The sequence below is a fragment of the Notothenia rossii genome, assembly GCF_949606895.1.
Source record: "Notothenia rossii genome assembly, chromosome: 8".
NCBI classification, from domain to species: domain Eukaryota; kingdom Metazoa; phylum Chordata; class Actinopteri; order Perciformes; family Nototheniidae; genus Notothenia; species Notothenia rossii.
The window spans coordinates 70,134,281-70,155,718 of record NC_136906.1 but is presented as its reverse complement, the minus strand read 5'-3'; the positions used below and the strand labels follow the sequence as shown (position 1 = coordinate 70,155,718).

Genomic DNA, 21,438 nt, shown 5'->3' with positions numbered 1-21,438 from the left:
CTAGGTGGTTCAGTATTCCTCCCTACAATGGGACAATTCACAACAAGACCTGCATGTTCCTATTTCACACCAATCTTTGTATATGCCTCAGGGAGACCCAGCCCCACTCACAGTAAGACCATTAAACTGCTCACACAGCACTTCATTTCAAAATAAAAAATAGGCTGAGCTATCTTTAAGTGGTTCCATGAAAAAGAGAAAAAAAAAATCCTATCTCTCTCTAGTCCCCTCTCAAACTATCCTCCCTGCTCAATCCATTTTTATACCCATGACAAGTAATCATCTCTCCCATCAATCCAGCCTCTTTCATCCCAGCACTCTGGAGTTCTTTACTGAGGGAGAAACTCATTGTAATCTCATCGCAGTATCTCCCGGAGAGCTTTCTACCTGAATGTGTGGCCGAGAAATGAAAGGTGAAGATTGTAGCTCAATATGTGACGGAGGCGCCGGGCTCCCTACGGGCAAGTACAAGCTGGGCAAACAGAGGCCCTCTCATCAGAGCACATCTGAAGTGTGTGTGAGAGAGAGTGGAGAGGCACGATTGACAGCAGCTTTCCATCAGGATAAAAATGAACCTATTCCATGCTGCTCTGTGGTATCGTGGAGGACGAGAGCGAATCAGCATTTGGGAGGCTTCTGTGCGATTGGAAGTCTCTGTAGGAGGGTGCAGATTGTGGTTCTTTGCATTTTTCTGTTTTGTTATAAAAAAGAGTGCTGGGTTGGTGTTAAATTCTCTTGATAGGTGCTGGAGCAGTCTGTTTGCCTGCCAAGCTTGAGTGGGAGGATCAATAGACGGTGGATTAGGAAGGCATGCATATGAGCCTTTTCCTGCTGTGAAAACCTGAATCCAGTTGTTTATTGTGGCCTCCTCAGCATCGGAGATACTTCAAAATGGCAGCAGATCAAACCCATTGAAGCTGCGTCTTTCAAATTCATTTGTTCACGCTATATGTGTCCTCTTTGTCTGCAGGTCTTATTCGACTGCAGGAGCTGATCAAGGCACCGTCACGATACAACATTCGTTTGAAGATCCGACAGCTGCCCACCGAGACCAAGGATGCCAAGCCACTTCTGAAGGAGATGAAGAAGGCAAAGGAGTTCCATGTCATCTTTGATTGTGGACATGAGATGGCTGCCTGGATCCTAAAACAGGTATGGGTATTGAGCCACGATAGGGTAATCTATGGAGTTGAAGTGTTGGATTAATCCATGATAGTTATTTTTGATAAAGTGTGTAAAATATATAAATGGAACACGAATATTTCAATATTTCAAAAAAGTAAAATAAAATACCAAGTGAGTTTGAAAATTATTAAAAGTCAACTCATTATCATCAACAGCCACTTAATTGTTCTAATTGCAATAATAACAGAGTTTAATACGGTTTTATTCAAAAGTCATTTCTATATTCACGATGTCTCCTTTGCTATTGCCACTCTTTATGACACCACCCTCTTACCTATCAACCAATCACATGCCTCCAGCTCAAAACCCCGATTCTAGATCTAACCATTTAGCACCTCTGGAGCAACACCATTTCCAATGTGATATTGAAGAAGGTAATCCACTTAAAGGTGAGAGGCGACTATTGACAACTCCATCGGCATGAAAGATGACAGTTTGAGATAAAAGGTGACATGGAGTGTGATTGGAAAAAAAAATCCAATATGAAATAAAAACACCTTTTGAAATCGTCTATAATTAAATAAAAATGATTCCCAATCTTGTTACCAAACTGAAGGAATAACATATACTATTAATATACTTTTGTTTCAATTTTCAAGATTAAAAGACTTTGTTTTACACATTTAATTAATATAATTGTTTATTTCACAATGTCTTTATTATGTATTGTGTACTCCATCCAATTTACCTTTAGGTTCAATATTTAAACCGAAATGTTAGATAAGGATATGAACCAGTCTGCTACATGTATTAATAGGATGGTTGAAATCATTTGTAAAATTCATTGAGTTATTAAATAATAATAGTTAAATGTTAGGTTTTCTCCTTGTGAAAACATAGACTCAGCACTAAATACATAGACTCATAGTTAATTGATTATGTATAAGCACTAAAATAATAAGCCAATACAGTATCTGTTCCCCTTTATTGCTCATTCTCTCTGAAAGCACTGAAGCAAATTATTTGGATACCTACTTTCTGCTCCATCTTTAATCTCTTTGTAGAATATTAGATCTCTCCAACTGTCCCTCCATAATGGAAGCTCTTCGCCGCACAATAAAGGTTTTTTAATTAGAAAATCTAACTCTGCTCACAGGCATGTTAAATTCGTTTTACAGAGGCGCGTTACTTCTGAGAATAGTCTGGGTTTTCTTTTACTGAAAAGAAGTATTCTCTGAAGCGTATCGCACTGCTTGAATTCTCTATACAGCTGTGTGTCTACGCGAAGCAACAAGAATGATTATTTATTGATGGTGAATACTAGGCAGAGGAAACCATGAACTGTATGTCAGCAGCTCAACTCAGTTCCTTCTCCAACACATGTCCTACCATTGTTTTAAAGGTAGAGTGAACTGTCCAATTACTGCTATGTTTTATTGTATTCGTGATGGTTATACAGTGTAATAATGATTCTACTTATTATCAATTACCAATCCCACCATTTAAGGATGTCAGACTATACAGGTTCAATAAAAGCTTGATAAAGAATTACATTTAATTACATTAATCTTTACATTTGTATTTACTACCCGATGTTATTTTCTCCCTGTAGGCCCTGGCCATGGGTATGATGACAGAGTACTACCATTATATTTTTACTACCCTGGTGAGTACGCTGCCATTTCTGCTTTTATGTTGACAAATTGCTATTATATAGGATATGTCATTTTTTTTGCGGAGCCTTATTTACTTAAAAATGTGTTCAACTGTACTTTCCCTTGGCGTCTTGCACTGCTTGAGCGAAATTACATCCAGGTGTCTCAAAAGCAGTTTATTCTTCTTCTCTGAAAATCAAATTAAATATGACTCACCCAGGAGCGTGTCAAAATAAAAATAAAACATTAATTTGTTCTTGTGTGTAAAGCCTTGTGGACCTGAACTACAACCTGCATTTGTGATAATAGACGGCCTTGAGCTCACTCATTGTAGTTGGTTACAAACAAACTCCTCGCATATTGAAGTTGTGAAAGTTTACCTCAAGTTTATTTCCTGAATACAGCACATACCTTTGCCCCCCAATGCGGCTGTCCACAAACCTGAAAGTAGGAAACACAAGCAGTTGGATATATTTTATTCTGACTCTGGCAGCGCGATTGAAGTTCTCCCAAGTTCTTTGATCTAGCCACTACAAAGATTGCTTGCTACACTGCAGATGAACAGCAGCAAATCTTCGCAGAGCCCAGAGAACAGAAGACTGAGAGCTAGGATAATAGCCCTGAGCAGATGACTGGCACCCATTTGGTCCATTATAGCTAACAAACACACTTCACGCTGTGTTGTTTGGCTCACAATTGGAAAGTCTGAAGGAAAGGTTGGAGAAAGCTGACCTGAAAAAGACATTTGACAGTGCACAGGGCCTGCAACTATCTATCTCTTGTGCATCCACGGACGAACCTGGCTGGATGAAAGGGGAGTGAGTGGAAGCAGGTATGTCATTGGGAAAGAAAAGAGAATAGTGATTATAGGCTTCTGTCAGTGGCATGCTGCTGCTTGTCGGGTGGAAACATGCCTACTTTAACATCAGCCAGTGTTTGGCCGGATAGAGGCCACTATGCCGGCCAAAGCTGCTGTATACTGGGACCGAGCCATCCATGCTGGTTTCGGAAAAGGACAGCAAACATTGACCGTGGCACGGCCATTGTGAGTTCATCACCTGCTGTCGCTCTGTCAACTGTGTCGTCGCATCCCAAAGACATCTGCCTGGTGAGATGCCAGGCATGCTGTATGCAGGACGATTGGGTTGTCCTTTCCCTTCCACATGATAGATGGCAGTCCACCAAAAGCCGGCCTGTAACCTTGCAAGCCTTTCCTTCATCAAGGCTGCTGCCTCAGCATGAGATAATACAGCTCTTGAAATACCTTCAACTGCACTCTTCTGCTCCCTCTTGCTAAAGCTGCAACTCAAATGGCTGCTCTTAATTATTGAGGACAGATGAGATTAGTATTCAGTGCAGAAAAAGTTGAGGAATTAATTATTGTTGGCAGCTTGAACACATCTAGATTTTCATCTTTATGTATCCAGGACCTTTTTGCCCTCGACATGGAGCCGTATCGTTTTAGTGGAGTCAACATGACCGGGTTCCGCATCCTCAACACAGAAAACTCTCAGGTGTCGTCCATCATCGAGAAGTGGTCAATGGAGCGGCTACAAGCCCCCCCCAAACCCGACTCAGGCCTGCTGGATGGATTCATGACGGTAGGCTCAAACCTTTTTATGCTGCTTACGTAATGCAAATGTTATGCTGTGTTTGCAGAAAACATGCTCATAGCTGCACTCCATTCCTTCATGTCCAAATGACCAAATCAATCTGAAGCCATATGTAACGTAATGGCACCTTTGGGGGGGGGGAGGGGGTTTATGCTACAGTCACTTCAGTGAACATAAAAAAATGATCTTCACAATGCAAGGTGACTGTTCATTACAAAAAAAAAAGGTTTTGAACTATGCTGTTTTTGAAGAGAATAAATTAGCGCCTACTGTCAATCACAGGTTCCATGGCGCAGAGCTCCTGGGGCGGGGGGCATGGGGGCGGGGCATAGGGGGGGGCATGGTGGCAGCATCAACGCCCTCTGCTTGGTGCTTTGGGGCTGGTGCCCATAGGTCTAAATGCTCAGTAATGAGGCAGTGTGAATGATAATAGCCGTTTATCTGCCCTCCTGCCTCTCACAGCTCTCCTCTGGGAGCGTGGCCAGAATATGACAATCTGTCAGTGTTCATGCAGAGAGGGGGAACAAATTGGATGGAAATTATGGCCTTGGTTTTTTAGGATGGCATCCAAAAAATCCTAGGATAAGGTGATTTGAAAGTGAAAAAGGGAATGGAGCTCTTCATGGACATTCAAGGTCCCTGTCTGGGTGTGGGTGTTGTTGTAAACAGTGGATTTACCGCACCTCCCTCACAAAGTCTTCCTTGCCGGAAAACATATTTTTTCCCCCCGCTTTCAGTCAGCCTTTTTTTCTTCTTGCCAGCTGGCATCAGATATCTGTGTAATGAAAGACATGTCCTTTCATCAAAGACTTAAGCACAGTGGTGTTTCTTCAAATATCAGTCACAGCAGTAATTCACACTTACATGTGATGAAATGAAAACACACAGGAGGAATCAATGTGTTTTTTCTTTTAGTTTCCAATTAAGGCCCTGCAAATATACAGCAGTTTGGTACGGATTGCAGGAACAATACAGTACAAGCAGTATCGACAAATAATAGTATGTGTATCCTTTCTCCCGAATGTGCACAAACGTTGCTGTATGTATGCAGAAAGATTAATGCAGCGCACAGAGAGGTTAAAACCCCTTAATTATTTTTTTTTCCTCCGCCGGAAATTAATGGATATTAGCAGAGAACGTTGAATTGATTAATTAGCATTGCATGAATCATTTTGTCAGATCCTATGCTACATATTGACATATCGCACTGGACTAGAACCACCGTAAAATAATGAAAAATGGTTCCGAAGGCTCATGCAGGCTTGATAAAGTACTTCATTAGAGTGCTCTTTTTATAAATCCCGGCTCGGATGTGCTTTATACTTTAGAGTGTTTCGCCCTAAGAGGATTCCTAATAAAGCGTCATTTGAGAAATAGAAAGAATGAATATAAAAACACGTCATTTTAATGGCATAATAAAGACATAATGGAGAAACGGGTCTGCTGGTGATTGTGAAAAGCCGTACCTGCATTATAAACGTATGAGTCTGAATAATATTTGGGTTATCTGCAACTTGAAAGTGTTTAATTCATTTTTTAGATCTGCCTGACATTTGTTTATCGGTGCTCTGGGCTGAGAAGCCACCTTGAAGGGTATCATTAAATGAAAGTGGGCTGCAGAAGCCAGAGTGTGACCTCTCACCCCCCTCCCTCCAGCCTTTTATTCCTCCCCTCTCTCCTACCTTATTTTCATTCTCTGCAACACTGAAGCCTTGCTGTGTGCCGGGCTTGTTTGTGGCACGGTGACCAGGCAACAGTTGTGTAGCAATGGTTACTAGGACAACGCCGTCCAGGTCACCTTGTGATTTCACCACGAAGAATTGATTGACTGAGATGGGAGGTGGACGTAGAGGAGTGGGGATGCGGGGAGGTGAGATTGTGGCAAAGGAAAAAATGCGGTTAGGGTGGGGAGGTGCATGGAATGTTTTTTTGTCACGCCACTAGACTCAGATTGTGTATAATCAAAGTGACATTCACAGCCCTGGGTGAGGCCGAGTGTTATCTCAGGGAAGGATGCATAATGAGAGCCCGGCTAGCTCGCAGCCACAAACACACCCGGCCCCTTCCTCCTAACGGGGGGTTTGTCCGAGGTGTCTCTGACGTCGAGGGATGCACACTGAGAGAGGGAATGCTAATTAGTGGGGGGGGCTCGTTTGTGTTCGGACGTGAAGTGCGTGTGATATTGTGTGTTTGCGTCGCCGCTTTATCCCTGAAGTAATTTGGAGCTTAAATTGTTGTTAGCCTCAATCTATATTTGGATTAACAGCAGAAAGAGACACACTGTGCTTAATGATAGATGGATAGATGGCTAGATAGATTGATAGGCAGATTTCTCTTATTTTGTCCCATCTGTGTATAATTATAGCCCCAAGCTAATGGGATATTTGGTTTTAATGCTCCATCGTAATTTGCATTCTTTCAAATCCCCATTCACTGAGCTAAGTATATACTTGGATTTAATTGAGGGAAATAAGAAAAATAAAACAGTTTCCCAGTTGTACGCCTCACTGAGGCTTTAGGGCCAGTTATTTTCTACATCTGCATCATTTCATTTATGTCTACATTTCAGTGAGCTATAATTACCACAACAGAGGGTGGGATGTTCTCCAGTGTCACCGATGCAATTCTGGTGTAATAGCTCATAATAATGACTCTTATTAATGGAGTGCGGTTGTTTGGGTAATATGTATAACGTGACGGGGCTGCAGCTCAAGTTCGCATGGGACGCTGTAAAAAGCCTGTTGGCATAACACTAAATTAATTGGAAAGAAAACAGACGTGCAAAGACACTGACAAACCAGTGAGGGAAATCCGCAAATGCAACATTTTCCTTTCCTTTCCTTTCCATCAGCAGCTATTGCTAAAATATCCTCGAGCAAAACACTTCACTTAAATCAGCTCAAGAACATGCATGCTCAGCAGATTTTCACAGGATACTGTATAGTAAATAATTGCTAATGACAATGATTTGAAGAAGAAGATCTACAACGCAGCATTTGTCCCCAAAACAGAAAGTAAAAATGTCTTTCCATTAAAGCTGTCCAGTCATAACAACTCTCTTTGACAGCACGTAGCACTCAAGTACAGCTAGTTGTGGTGACAAACACATCATGACAGACACATATGTATTTGGGCAATCAAAATTAGGATGTTGTATAATTTTCATACCTATGTCTTTTTAAAGATTGCCATGATATAAAGCTGTTTGTCTCCAGTGTTTCTTCAGCTTTGTTTTATAACTGCCATATTTACTCATTAATGGCTGTCTGTCTTTTCCCCAAGGGATACAAAATGCGTACCCGTGCACAAGGAAATGACAGGAAATTATGCATGCATGTGACTAGTCCCATCTCACCAAATGTGCAACTTAAGATCACATGCTCTCCTGTTAATTCTGACACATTTCGCTAATCAAAGCAAAGTCCATACCTGCAATGCGTTCCTGAGCATCTGAGTTCCTGAGCAAGGTTTTTTATCTACATTTGTGGAAGTGGACCATTTGCACGTGAGCAGAGCTAGCAAATAGCTTTTGTGAAACGGACCCAGATGCATGTATGCATTTCACATAAAGGCATCATGAGATCATAGGTTCAGTGCACTTAAGCATTCAAATTAATTATAGAAATGTCACAATGAATCTTCTAAGCTGCACTGTAAACACACTCACACACACGCTGAACTGTAAACACACACACACACACTGAACTGTAAACACACACACACACACACACGCTGAACTGTAAACACACACACACACACACACTGAACTGTAAACACACACACACACACACACACGCTGAACTGTAAACACACACACACACACGCTGAACTGTAAACACACACACACACACTGAACTGTAAACACACACACACACACACACACACGCTGAACTGTAAACACACACACACACACGCTGAACTGTAAACACACACACACACACACGCTGAACTGTAAACACACACACACACACTGAAATGTAAACACACACACACACGCTGAACTGTAAACACACTCACACACACACACACGCTGAACTGTAAACACACACACACACACACTGAACTGTAAACACATGCACACACGCTGAACTGTAAACACACACACACGCTGAACTGTAAACACACACACACACACGCTGAACTGTAAACACACTCACACACACACACGCTGAACTGTAAACACACACACACACACACTGAACTGTAAACACACGCACACACGCTGAACTGTAAACACACACACACGCTGAACTGTAAACACACACACACACACGCTGAACTGTAAACACACACACACAAACGCTGAACTGTAAACACACACACACACACACTGAACTGTAAACACACGCACACACGCTGAACTGTAAACACACACACACGCTGAACTGTAAACACACACACACACACGCTGAACTGTAAACACACTCACGGGCTGCTCTTCTTTCACTCGAGGCGTGTTTGTTGTCCTCGCTGGTCGATACATGAAATTATGAACCGAACTCTTGCACCTGTGTTATTAAATCCCACCATCCTTTACAGGCAGTAGCACCAGATCAATAAAGACCGAAATTATATCTTTTTATCCTGTAGATGGTTTATTGACACAAGGGTAAAAGAGTGCGTCTTTAGGATGTTTATAGAAAATGACAAAATTGTATCATTTTTCCACAAATTAGGGATACTACAAAGGAAGGGAAGAGGGAGGTTGCAGAGAGTGTGACGGACTGACAGGCAGAGACAAAGAGAGAACGGGGAGAGAACACAAACACACACACACACACACACACACACACACACACACACACACACACACACACACACACACACACACACACACACACACACACACACACACACACACACACTCACACACAGCTCTGAGCCACCCACACACTGAAATCGTGATACAGGAACATATGGTTAGAAGATGCTTTCTCCAGGTCTGTTTACACATAGGTGTTTGCTGTAGGATGTCTGATTCATTTCACATTTGGTCGGGACATGGCTCAGGTTTGTAGGCAGCACAATCTGACAATGGGAAGAGAACGCGGACACATGATCCCCTCGCCCATGTGAGCGTCATGCATGCAACATGGAACCAAATGAGGGGGTGTATGTTGAGCCTCATTTAAAATGATATTAAATAGAGGATACGTGGTGTCATTATGCCTGATACAAATCCCTGCACAAATAAGATTTACTGGAAATTAGATCAAGCATTTTGTGATACATTTTTATTCTAAAGTGAGTTTTCTCTCTGCATCTTAAAACATGTTTTTCAGGGCATTAGCAGTGATTCACATTCAGCTAATTCTATTTGATTAACCCAACGCATGCATCTCATGACTGATATTATCCACTATAATTCTAGGTCATCAGAGATTGGTATCATTATATGAGACAGTTTATTAAGGAGCTTAAGAGAAGATGTGGAAATTGAATCTATTTAAATGAATGTTCCATGTGATTTCAAAAACTACCATTTTATCAGATCTTAAATAAAAAGTGTAAAATAGTAAAGGTCACATTCTTATTTCTTGTTATTGCAACATGCTTCCCAGCGCTTCGATAGCACACATCATTTGCAGCCTAATGAAAAGCATGAGGCTCTGATGTTGCATCTGATATCCAGAGCTAACAGACTGCACTCCACACAGGTTCACAGGTTGGTTGCGTCCATTACAGCAATGTGATCTGTCTCCCTCTGATCCCAGTTGGCAGAGGAGAGAGCCTTTTAAAGACAGCAACTGTGGGGAGCAGACACTCGATGCCCTGTGCCGGGCACCACCAGCTGGGCTTGGCACAGCATCAACATTATTAGCACCAGTGCTCCCTCGGTCCATAGAAGCCTTTTGTGAGCGAGAACAGGCAGCGGGAGCGAGATGGAGGTGGAATTTAGAGGGATGTATTTCCTTTTTTACTTTGATTTTGCTTAAAACTTAAGAACATCCTTTGAATTTTAAAAGCTTTTTGACATTTTGGGAAGTGTATCCAGCTGATTGAGTGTTGTGTAATGTTCACCTACTTTAGCTAGACGTAGCCGGAGGCTGATTAAAGACGAGGAAAGGCCATCGTGTTAAACAGCCACTTGATCAGATGTAGGTTAGGCAGCGAGGTGCTAATTAGGCAGGACTCTGAAGAGACAGTGCTACCGACAGCACGCTGCTACCTGAAGGCTCTGAACCACAGCTTGGAGCCTTCACAACCTTTTTTTTAACTTAAAGAAATAATGAGGTACTTATTTGATTTAATTTTTCTAATTTGCTGTTTCTCATTATATCAATCTGGGACATTTAAAGGGATTCATCTCAAGGGATAGCAGTCTAGATCTGTCAGTCAGATGGGCCACCACTTTGGATTAGACTTTGGAAATAATCATTTCTAAAAAAAAAGAATCATGTATGCAAGTGTAACACTGTATACTTAACCAATTATGAATTTACAGTGTACTCTCAATCTGAGATGATACTTGGGCCTATCTCCTCTAGGTAACAACTCGGAAGCCAATGACACACAGCTAATAAAGGGTTCATTAGAACAACACATGTATTACAACACAGGAGAAATAACAGGGGGGTAACATTTTGATGTTATCCAACTTAAACTTGGTTGAAATACCTGCAAAACAAATCATGTTTGCATCCGCCTCAGCTGGGCTTGAGTGTAGTTTTGCCTCAAATGCAAATAGTTGCATGCCAACATGCTAGAGATGATACCTGCTGAACACCATATCAGCAACTCACATTAGATTTGACCTCAAGGCATGCTGTTCATAAACACAGCCTTATAAAGCTGCTACTGGACTCTGGACCTTCAATCTTGCTATATTTCTAATTTATATATTCTCCTTTATACTTTAGCTTTCACCCAAAATTAGAAAGAATTGTATAGGGAGAAATCTGGTGTGCAGGAAGTGTTTCTGGCAGCAGCATGAGGGGTTTGTTTGGAACAAACAGGAGAGGGACTATAGTCAGCTTGAGCAGTCTGTGCGTGTTTGAACTGCTTTTCCCATTTAGCTATGTCTACACATTGTTTGTCTTCAACATTTGATGAGGTCGCTAACTCTCTCTGCCCTTGTAACCTTCATTCCCAAGTTCAAATATACTATATGTATAGTCGTTAGAGGGGGAATTACCTGCAGTGATTAGGCCTGTTATTCTTGAAATAAAAAGATCACTTAGACATTGATAAAAGTATAAGGTGAGAGTGAAGGTTGCATCAATATTCAAGCATCTGTCAGTATTTGATAAGATGGGATGCTTTAATAGCTCCGCATCAATACTGAATAAATACATCAGAGTGCAGTTCACTTTCTCACTCTTCCCGTAGGATCCTTTCTTTAAAATAAAATAAACTCTTCAGTCTACTTTTTTTATCCTCCTTTTTAAAGTGTGCTTAAATCTACAATAAAACCATGAATGTGCTTTCACATAAATCCAGCGCCATCAATAGATCCGCAGCCCAGGGGTCCTCGTCGGAAGAAGCCAGTCTTACTTCCCTGTGAGAAAGAAAAAAGAAATTAATTTAAAAAAGAAATGTAACAAGTCTGCTCTGTTGCCTCAGCATGTGGAAATGCAATGTGAGAAAAGGGATTAAACCTCCAACGCAAAAGAGAAGAGGAAAAATGACAGTGACTGCATTGGCAAAGCCCTCCATATACCCACACTCTGAGCTCAGTGGAAAACTGTAGAGAGAAGGCGGGGAAGGCAGAGGGAAAGACACAATGAGACGAAGAGAGACAGAGAGGAAAAGTTACGGACAGACAGAGAGATGGCACTACTGAGCTGCAGTCACCCCAGGGCGTCTCCCCACCAAAATGATCTGACACGGCCTGCTTTCCCTTCTCTGCTACGCGGCCTGAAACAGCCATAATATGCCCCATAAATCACATATGTCATATTTCAGTGTTTTTCAACCCTTTACTTTTTCATTTTTGTCCTAGAAGTGAAAGTTTGCACAATTCTCTTTGCACTGATTCATCACCCAGGGTCTCATGCAACACACCAATGCTAGAAATACTCTGGCACATGTTGCATTATATTTGAACTTGTACTAGAATGAGAAAAAACGTATAATATTGGGAAGATTTGAGGCTTCACAGTCATCTGGAAACTGCTTCTTAGACTTTAAATGAATATTTAAATATGTGGGAATAAGGCATATTTGCTCTCTTACTGAGACCTAAACAAGTAGTTTGACAACACACTCAGTAATATTAATCTCATCTAACTTTCGCCAAGAAAACAAATATGTGTATGTCCCACAATCCTCATTTTAATTGATATTAGAGGAAGCGTTGTGGAACCTCATCGATTGGATTCAGATCGCTCACCAACGAGCTGCTCTTTAAAAGGCTGCATCTCTTGCCACATTTGAAATTCATCTCTAATTATGTACAGACATTTCCCTCCAGTGTCCATCCTCCTCATGAGGTTTTCCCCTTGGCAGATTAAAACAAATGCGGTATCTCACTCCGTGGGGGTTGAGAGCGAAGAGAGCTTCTTGATTAAAGTAGACATCATGAATAATCGTGTAGCTTTCACCGAAAACTCCTCTTGACAAGTGAAGATTTAATTGCTAAACATAACAAAGTTTAGAGTTGCAGTAATGTGTCTGACAGCGGAAATACTGAGTCAAATACTGGCACCGGCTGCGCACTGAAGCAGCACAAATACATATAGAGTGAATGAAATGAATAATTACCTTCTTCTTCTATCAAATCATCAAACCCCATGAGACTGTCTGTGATCTGAGGGCAGAGTGACTTTGGCTCCAATGAAACAATGAGCTTCTCTCTCTCTCCCACTGACACGGTGACTCTGATGCTGATGGCAATGATGCCTGTTTGTGTGTGTGTGTGTGTGTGTGTGTGTGTGTGTGTGTGTGTGTGTGTGTGTGTGTGTGTGTGTGTGTGTGTGTGTGTGTGTGTGTTTGTGTGTGTGTGTGTGTGTGTGGGTGTGGGTGTGTGTGTGTTGCTCTGTGCCTGGCAGCTGCAGCTTAGTGATGCATGGTGAGTAACAGGTCAGTGCTAATCTCATTAGGGCTAATCAGATGTATATGATACGTATAAACAGCGGAGTCCTATACTGTACACAAGCAGCCGCGGAAGACGTCCATCAAAAGCGTGTGTGTGTGTGTGTGTGTGTGTGTGTGTGTGTGTGTGTGTGTGTGTGTGTGTGTGTGTGTGTGTGCTGGGGAGGGGAGGGGAGGGGACGACTGATTGTGACGAGGTGAACAGAAAAAGAGAGATTTTTCGGGGTGCAACATTGACAGAGGAATTATGCACATGGTGGGGAGCTGGAGTGAATACTGATGCAGGGAAAAGGAATATATTTTTGTGAACACACATACAGTACACACACACACACACACACACACACACACACACACACACACACACACACACACACACACACACACACACACACACACACACACACACACACACACACACACACACACACACACACACACACACACAGACACACAGCAGCTACAGTTTGCTCCTGTTCTAAATGAGGAAACTGCATGCAACTACAACAAACGAGGCATGCCTTAAGGAAGCTTGAGGTTTGCCACTATGTCTGTTCCCAGTTATTAAGTGTGGTGTGCATACATTAATGTCTTTCTGCAAGTGTGTTAATATGTGTATGATCCTTACCTGTTTATGAGAGATGGTACATGCAAAGGTTAAAGCAGACATCAAGGGTACGAAAGGAAGATTTGAGGTGTTGAAACATATGAGTCATGAAATGAAGGAAAAAGGCTGGAATTGTACTTTTATTGAAGCAGAGGGAGACTGCGTGATTTCAGATGGTTATGTGGGTGTTTGTGTGAAAAGAGAGTGGAAAAAAGACAAGGCAACAAAGGTTTTGGCCATCTTGTTCGAAACCCTTTCCCCTCGGTCTCTTGAGTGTCAGATTGGTTTCACTTAAAGCACTTAAAACACCCCACAGGACCATCGCTTGGCTCTGAAATAAATATCAAAATCGCTCTTGGATTGTTTCTAAATTGAATGCAATCTGCCAGAGTTGCGAGCCATCTTTTTAGGTTTTTTTTCCTCCTCACTCTTGATCTCTGCTGCCTGCACTTGATGCCAGCTTTCCTTTGTTTCCATCACAAAGGGGTTTTCAGGAAGTGTTCTGCTCCAAAGACAAATAGTAAAAAAGTCTTTGCTGCATAAATCATAGACAATACATCACGTGAAAGAGAAGTTAAAAGATTGAGTCAATATTTCAGGGAAAGCTAATAGAAGGACATAAATCACTTAAACAAAGAGGCTGATGGGGGATTTTGTGCTAGAATGCAAACACAGCATCGTGTACAATGAGTTTACATTGCAAAACATCTAATGAACGTTTTGTATTCAAATAGAAATATATGTCTGATTGATAAGATCAATCTTTATGTTGAAATTAACAAATGATGTTGTCTAATGTTGCCAAGATTTAAAAAATAAATAGTTTAGAAACTCTTATTGTGGCACTAGCATGTTTGGGGCCTTTTCAAATCTTAATTTTGGACACTGCACAAAGACATGAATTGGTCACACTTCCAAGGTTTTGCTGAAATATCCCGGCTGAATTTATGTTTGGGCATTAATCAGTATGAAACGTAGAATAAAAATAAACTTCCAAGCAGAACTTTGAAGTGGTATCTGTTTTAAGTAAACAAGTTGTCAGATTATTTTCCCAGAGGAGTTCTTCACAGAATATGTTTATAGTTGTAATGTTTCATTAGAAATGAATGTGCATGCTGTTGAGTTTGACCCAAAGGAATAAAGTGTTTCTAGATGGAAGAATAGGAATGTGATATTGACTGTTCTTTGAAGGTCAACAGCAAGAACTAAAATAAGAGGCAGGCATTTATGAGAGAAAGATTAGCAATGCATGAATTCAACCCAGTCACTTTAAAACAAAAGCGAGTGTATTTGAAATGAACCATTTGTGGAATAAATGAATTCAAAATGTATCATTGTACTTCAGGAGTGGGCTGCAACAGAAAGTGATTATAGTTCAACTTTTATCAAATCAGATTGAGCTGTTTGGAAAGTGCATCTTTAAAATAAAGACAATAAGCCAATAAGTCTTACATACAATTGGTACAACAAGAATTGGATTATTGGACATGATGAACTTTCCCTTCAGTGAGAAAATAGTGTTTGGATACGGATTCCTCTCCTAATCAGTATTTACCATGAACACCATGACACTCACACACACACACACACACACACACACACACACACACACACACACACACACACACACACACACACACACACACACACACACACACACACACACACACACACACACACACACACACACACACACACACACACACACACACACACACACACACAAGCCGATATGGCGGTAGCTGTCCTCCTTTCCCAGGGAGGCAGTGGGGATGAAAGAGAGCAGAGATGGGTCTCCCACCCTCTGATCTGCTTTTGCCTTTGACACCAGCAGTCACCAACTCTAACAGCACAGGAGAGCGAGGGGATGGGCTGAAACCCGACTATCTGCCCACCCTGAAGCCGCTCCCTGCTCTCCTCTCTATCTCACATTTTCTCTTTCCCTGCTGCTGGAAGTCAGATGTCTTTCTTTAATTGACCTCTATAAATATAGGCTGGTTACATGTAGCATATTTTCCGTCCTTCGTAGAACCGTCTTGCATTCCTTTCCTATACGACATGGAGGGTAAGGATGCTCCACTGCGCCTATAGGAACGACATAGGGAACTGAGTTGAGCTGAACAGCAGCTCACTGGTCTCCTGCTGTGCACCTAGCTGTGCAGGACCCCCGCTCATTCTCCCTGACAGCCGGCACATCCGAACAGACCCTATAGCTGCAGGATACTCTGTGGTCTCAAAGACATCTTTCATACTGCCTCGCAGGTTGGTCCTCCAGGACTCGTCAAATAAGATCACCACAGTGTATTTGAGCCTGTGTGGGACCATGGAAAGAGGATCTAAGCTAAGCTGTAATGTGTTGACCTGGGTGACTGGAGAGTGTCTCAAACTGTGAGGACAGACGGCATGAAAGGAATTTGTGTGTGCCAGGCAGAGAGCAGAGATAAACTTCAGCATCTCACAGTCGGTGTGAGAAATGTAGCCTGAGCCTTTACTTCCTTTGATGGCTTATTACTGGGGTTATATGGATGGCCCTAATACGTGCTTTTCAATGCACTTCACAATGTATGTCGGCTATTTTTTGTCCTGTGTACTTAGCGTGTTACACGGAATATGCCAGTCATAGTTGTCCCGAATGCACTGGTGACTGTTTTGCATTCCCTCTCTCCGGAGAACAGGCACACCCATCAGGACTCATTAGTCTTCACAGTGACAGGCCGGCCTTCCACTGAGAGACTCTCCCTGGCGGAGCTTTCTCATCGCCTCAGACAGTGGTCGGGTATTTTTACTAACAGGCTGAGACACCGTGCCATTTGTGCGGGGCATTAACTGCTGGCTTTACAGCAAATTTATGTTCTGACAAAAGAGTAAAGCAAGTCACCCACAATTTCACACGGCTTCTTATGTTCCTCCCCAGGTGAACAGCTGAGCGGATTAAAGGTCATGTGGATAGATGTATTGGCAGGCGTTGTAAAAGTGTCTAATGATTTGTCCTTCCTGTCCGCAGACGGATGCAGCGCTGATGTACGACGCGGTCCACGTGGTGGCGGTGGCGGTGCAGCAGTCGCAGCAGATCACGGTCAGCTCTCTGCAGTGTAACCGCCACAAGCCGTGGCGCTTCGGAGGGCGCTTCATCAATCTCATCAAAGAGGTACAAGGCCAACAGAGCTATCAGTGTGCACCCTGTCTTCACCTCTGACCTGTGGAATCTGCTGAACACAACATGTTATATTGACCAGTGAGATCACATGTTTGCAGCATCCTCTCTGAATTACGGTAGCAGCTTCTGGGAACTGAGCTGCACATGTTGCATTGTTGTCTGTTCTTTTGTTGTAAATCATGTGAAAACGCAACACATTTGCTGCTTAATGTGAACACTCTCAATAATGTTATTGATAATGTGATCTAAATAACCATCTTATCCGCAGCAACTCCATCCCTGTATCCCACTTTCTCTCCGCTCATTACTCCACCCGTGTTTGTTTCAAAGCCTCTTTGTGTCTCCTTCACTGTAGTCGGGGTCAGCCATGTGCTTTGTTCTACAAAGCTCTTTCATTCTGTGGATGGTATCATTGCAGGTCATTTTCCGAATGAGCCATTGTATTAGCGGGCGCCTCCCCCCCCCCCCCCCCTGTGTTTCCTATCGCTCGCCATGCCCGTCTGTTCCTCCAATGGCTTTGAAGTGAAACTTCAAGCACAATGAACCACATGCATAATGAACTCTTACCTGTCACTCCTGCTATTATTCTGGATGCTTTAGTATTTCTTGTTATTTTGTTGAGATAGACAGACAGTGAGGGAAGAGCCAGACAAAATTAATAATTGGGACAGAAAAAGTTTTTTCGATAAGCTGACGATGTCTTGACGTTAATGGAATCAGTGCGCTGAGAATTTAGATTATTATGCTGTGTGCTTCTGTCTGCAGGCTCACTGGGACGGGTTGACAGGACGTGTTCTCTTCAACAAGACCAATGGACTGAGGACAGATTTCGACCTGGATGTCGTCAGTCTGAAGGAGGAGGGGCTGGAAAAGGTGTGTGACACATTGGTGCAGTGGATGATGTATGACTTTTGAGTTTAAAGAAAGAAAGTGTGTGTCTGGATGCTTTGAAATCTTCTTGCAGACAGTCAGATAAACTTGATGCTGAATTGTTTCACAGATTGGAACATGGGATCCTCCGAGCGGTCTGAATATGACCGAGTCTCACAGAAGCAAGACGTCCAACATCACGGACTCTCTGGCTAACAAGTCCCTGCGTGTTTCCACCATACTGGTACACGCAGACAAACAATAACACACACAGTTGTCAAATACACACAGAAAGAAACTACCGCTAAATGTATTTTCCCTGCACAGGAGGAGCCATATGTGATGTTTAAAAAGTCGGACAAGCCTCTGTATGGGAACGACCGTTTTGAAGGCTACTGTATTGACCTGCTGAGGGAGCTCTCTGCCATCCTGGGCTTTCGCTATGAGGTGCGATTAGTGGAAGATGGGAAGTACGGCGCGCTGGATGAAAGCACCGGCCAATGGAACGGCATGGTGCGAGAGCTAATAGACCATGTAAGTCAACTCAACGGGGCTGCGCATTGTAATATGCTGAAAATACCCGGGGGGAAAAGGAAAAAGTAGAAATGACAGTAAACTGCTCCTAGTACTAGACTCCTTTCACTAGGATGGGTTAAAAAGCAGAGGCCAAATGTCACTGTGTGCTGTGTGCTCTGCATGTGTGACCATTAAAGAGGGGTTTCATCCGTCCGATTCTATTCTATAAATCTCCGAAAGCAAAGATTTTCTAGCCAGCGGTTTCACTAATAACATCCAATCCAATGCCCAATTGGTGGCTGAGATGTTAATTGCATTGCTTTGAATAATTTGAATGTTGCTACTTCAACCCTAAATGACTGTTTGTTAAAAGTCTTAAGCAGCAGAAAAGGAAAGGCCTAAGGAATCTCAAACAAGAAAAAAGACTGTAAAAACCGCCACTGTTGGAGGGGTTATGTTAAAATATTCAAAGTCAGAAAAAGGCTAATCTTCTGTTCCACTGGAAACACAGATTACTTGCCCCTGATTTATCTAATCCCAAAATGATCTCTTTGGTGACTCATCCTCGACACCACATGAGAAGGATTAGAAACGTTACCTGTCATTTCCAGAAAGAACTCAACCTCCTACCTGCTAATCCCTCTGAACTACTGACCCTAGCAATTTTCCCTCCTCCATCATGACTCTTCCTCCTGTACATATTGAACAGAACAGCGGTTGACAGAAATCAGATCGTAATGAGATTGCTTGTCTTTTATTGTGTGACTCAAACACCCGCCGCTTTTATCACGTTGCAGAAATCAGACCTGGCGGTGGCTCCTCTGGCCATCACCTACGTCCGGGAGAAGGTCATCGACTTCTCCAAGCCCTACATGACGCTGGGGATAAGTATCCTGTACCGCAAACCCAACGGCACCAACCCCGGGGTCTTCTCCTTCCTCAACCCCCTCTCACCTGATATCTGGATGTATATTCTGCTGGCTTGCTTGGGTGTCAGTTGTGTGCTATTTGTCATAGCCAGGTAACATGTCAAGCCCTTCTTTCCCTTCCTTCCTCCACGTACCTCTTCTGTTTCCCTACTTTGGCTTTGACACAGACTCCCTCTGGGCCTAGAAGTGGGGAATATTACACAGAAAATCATTATCATGCTTCGACTGGTGGCAAAGCACAGCCATAAATGTCTCTTTTTTTCTTAGACTACTTCAGTGATGTAGCTATAGTCTACAACACAAGAATATGAAATCAAAATACATTAGTCCAACAGATCTTCCCAGTGTTCTTCCATGATTGCTTATATTTTTCACTTCAACTGTAGCTTTGAAATGATTTATTTTTGTCAAGAGTGGGACTTTTAAAGCCTTAAAATACAACTGGAAGTGTAGACTGTTTTACAGAAAGAAGCGCAGCGCCTGCCAGAACAACAAATCTCCGACTTCTACAACCTCCCACGAGCACTTTAACCAACCACCCAGAAAAGTTCACATAACAAACGTTTTAGCGTCATTGCCGTGCATTGATAAAGAAGCTTTAATGAAAAGAATAAAAAAAGGTAATAAAAAAGGATTAACGTTATCTCGGATTTCATTACTCGCTGTACTTTTCAATTAATGAGCTAAACAAGGAAAAACACTGGTGTAGTCATTAAAATCAGCTGACTGCTAACACTGTTTCAGGCATCTTTGCACAAGCATCAGCAGCTGTGAAACCAGCTACCCGTTATATATCTCTTAAGCTGCCGTAAGGAATGTACAATTCTTACAAATATCTCGAAACACTCTGAAACCCTCAAAGCATGACTGAAAAATGTGTGTTAACCCCAGGGCTCCTCTTCCTCTGCTTTCATCCCGAGAGGTTTGGGTTTAATGCACATTTCATCAAATGTTACCGGCACAATGATCACATAAGAGGAAAGCGGCAACTGTCACCTAAGTTTGTTCAGAATATGCAAATCATATCCGTAGACCTTTGTTTCCACGGTTGGTCAGGGTAAGTGATTAGCATGCAATTACATTAATATGCTTTCAGTTGTAATGAAATGGCCTCGGTACTTTTATTAAATTATAATTCTCTTGTCTGCATGCAAGCATTGGGCACGTTTTTTTTGCACACCGTGGCAATAAATACTGCTTGTCCTCACACTTTGTGACCAAAATTATTCAGCAAAGTTCAAATCTGAAGTACAGTGTTTTTCTCCTTCAGTTAGCTGAGCTCTCATAATTGTAGTATTGATTGCATGGCCACCGAGTGATTGGTCAATCCCCAAAATGCACAGTATATTATTTTTTCTTTAATTCCCTGCAAATAGAGTGAAGTGAACACCTCAACCTCACCTGGGATTTCACATCTTTGAAATTCTTCCCACACACACAATTCCCATACACACACCTTTTTCTGACTAAATAAGCTATCTCATTTCAAGCTCCCGAGTAATACATTTCACTCAGTGGTTTCTTTCAGCTCTGTTTGTGGTTGGATTGATTTCTCTCTTTATTAACAAAGAAATGGTATTCACTCAGATTGCAAAAACCTTTTTCCAGTGCAGATCCGTCTGCCAAAAGATTGTATGATTTAAATTCCATTATGAAATGTTTACATGTAATTACAGGATGTCGCAGTTTGGCTGTCCAACTCCCGGAAGCCTATGATTTTCACACCCCCCCCCTAATACAAGCCTCTTCATTTGGCCTGAAAGAAGAAAGGCAGCCGATCTATAATGCCAGCCAGAGTAATTGAATCCAACAGACAGTTAATGGAAGGAGCGTGTTTTGTTATTGTGGCCGGGGACGGATGAAGGAGAAGAAGGACGGGAGATGGGGAGAATCTTTTTAGAATTCTGCGTGCTATACAACATGTCCCTTGTGC

General features: G+C 42.3%; 1 protein-coding gene across 2 annotated transcripts in view; it reads left to right on the top strand.

Moving 5' to 3' along the window:
- The window catches only part of LOC307014248 (glutamate receptor ionotropic, kainate 2), a 55,374-nt gene that overhangs the window by 19,042 nt on the left and 14,894 nt on the right, over positions 1 to 21,438 (top strand). For both annotated transcript variants that reach the window (XM_079642109.1, XM_079642110.1), the window contains exons 4-11: positions 971 to 1,152; positions 2,738 to 2,791; positions 4,208 to 4,381; positions 17,038 to 17,181; positions 17,956 to 18,063; positions 18,191 to 18,304; positions 18,388 to 18,594; positions 19,374 to 19,597. In XM_079642109.1, the coding sequence (XP_079498235.1) occupies positions 971 to 1,152; positions 2,738 to 2,791; positions 4,208 to 4,381; positions 17,038 to 17,181; positions 17,956 to 18,063; positions 18,191 to 18,304; positions 18,388 to 18,594; positions 19,374 to 19,597 (1,207 nt within the window). The remainder of the gene's footprint in view (positions 1 to 970; positions 1,153 to 2,737; positions 2,792 to 4,207; positions 4,382 to 17,037; positions 17,182 to 17,955; positions 18,064 to 18,190; positions 18,305 to 18,387; positions 18,595 to 19,373; positions 19,598 to 21,438) is intronic.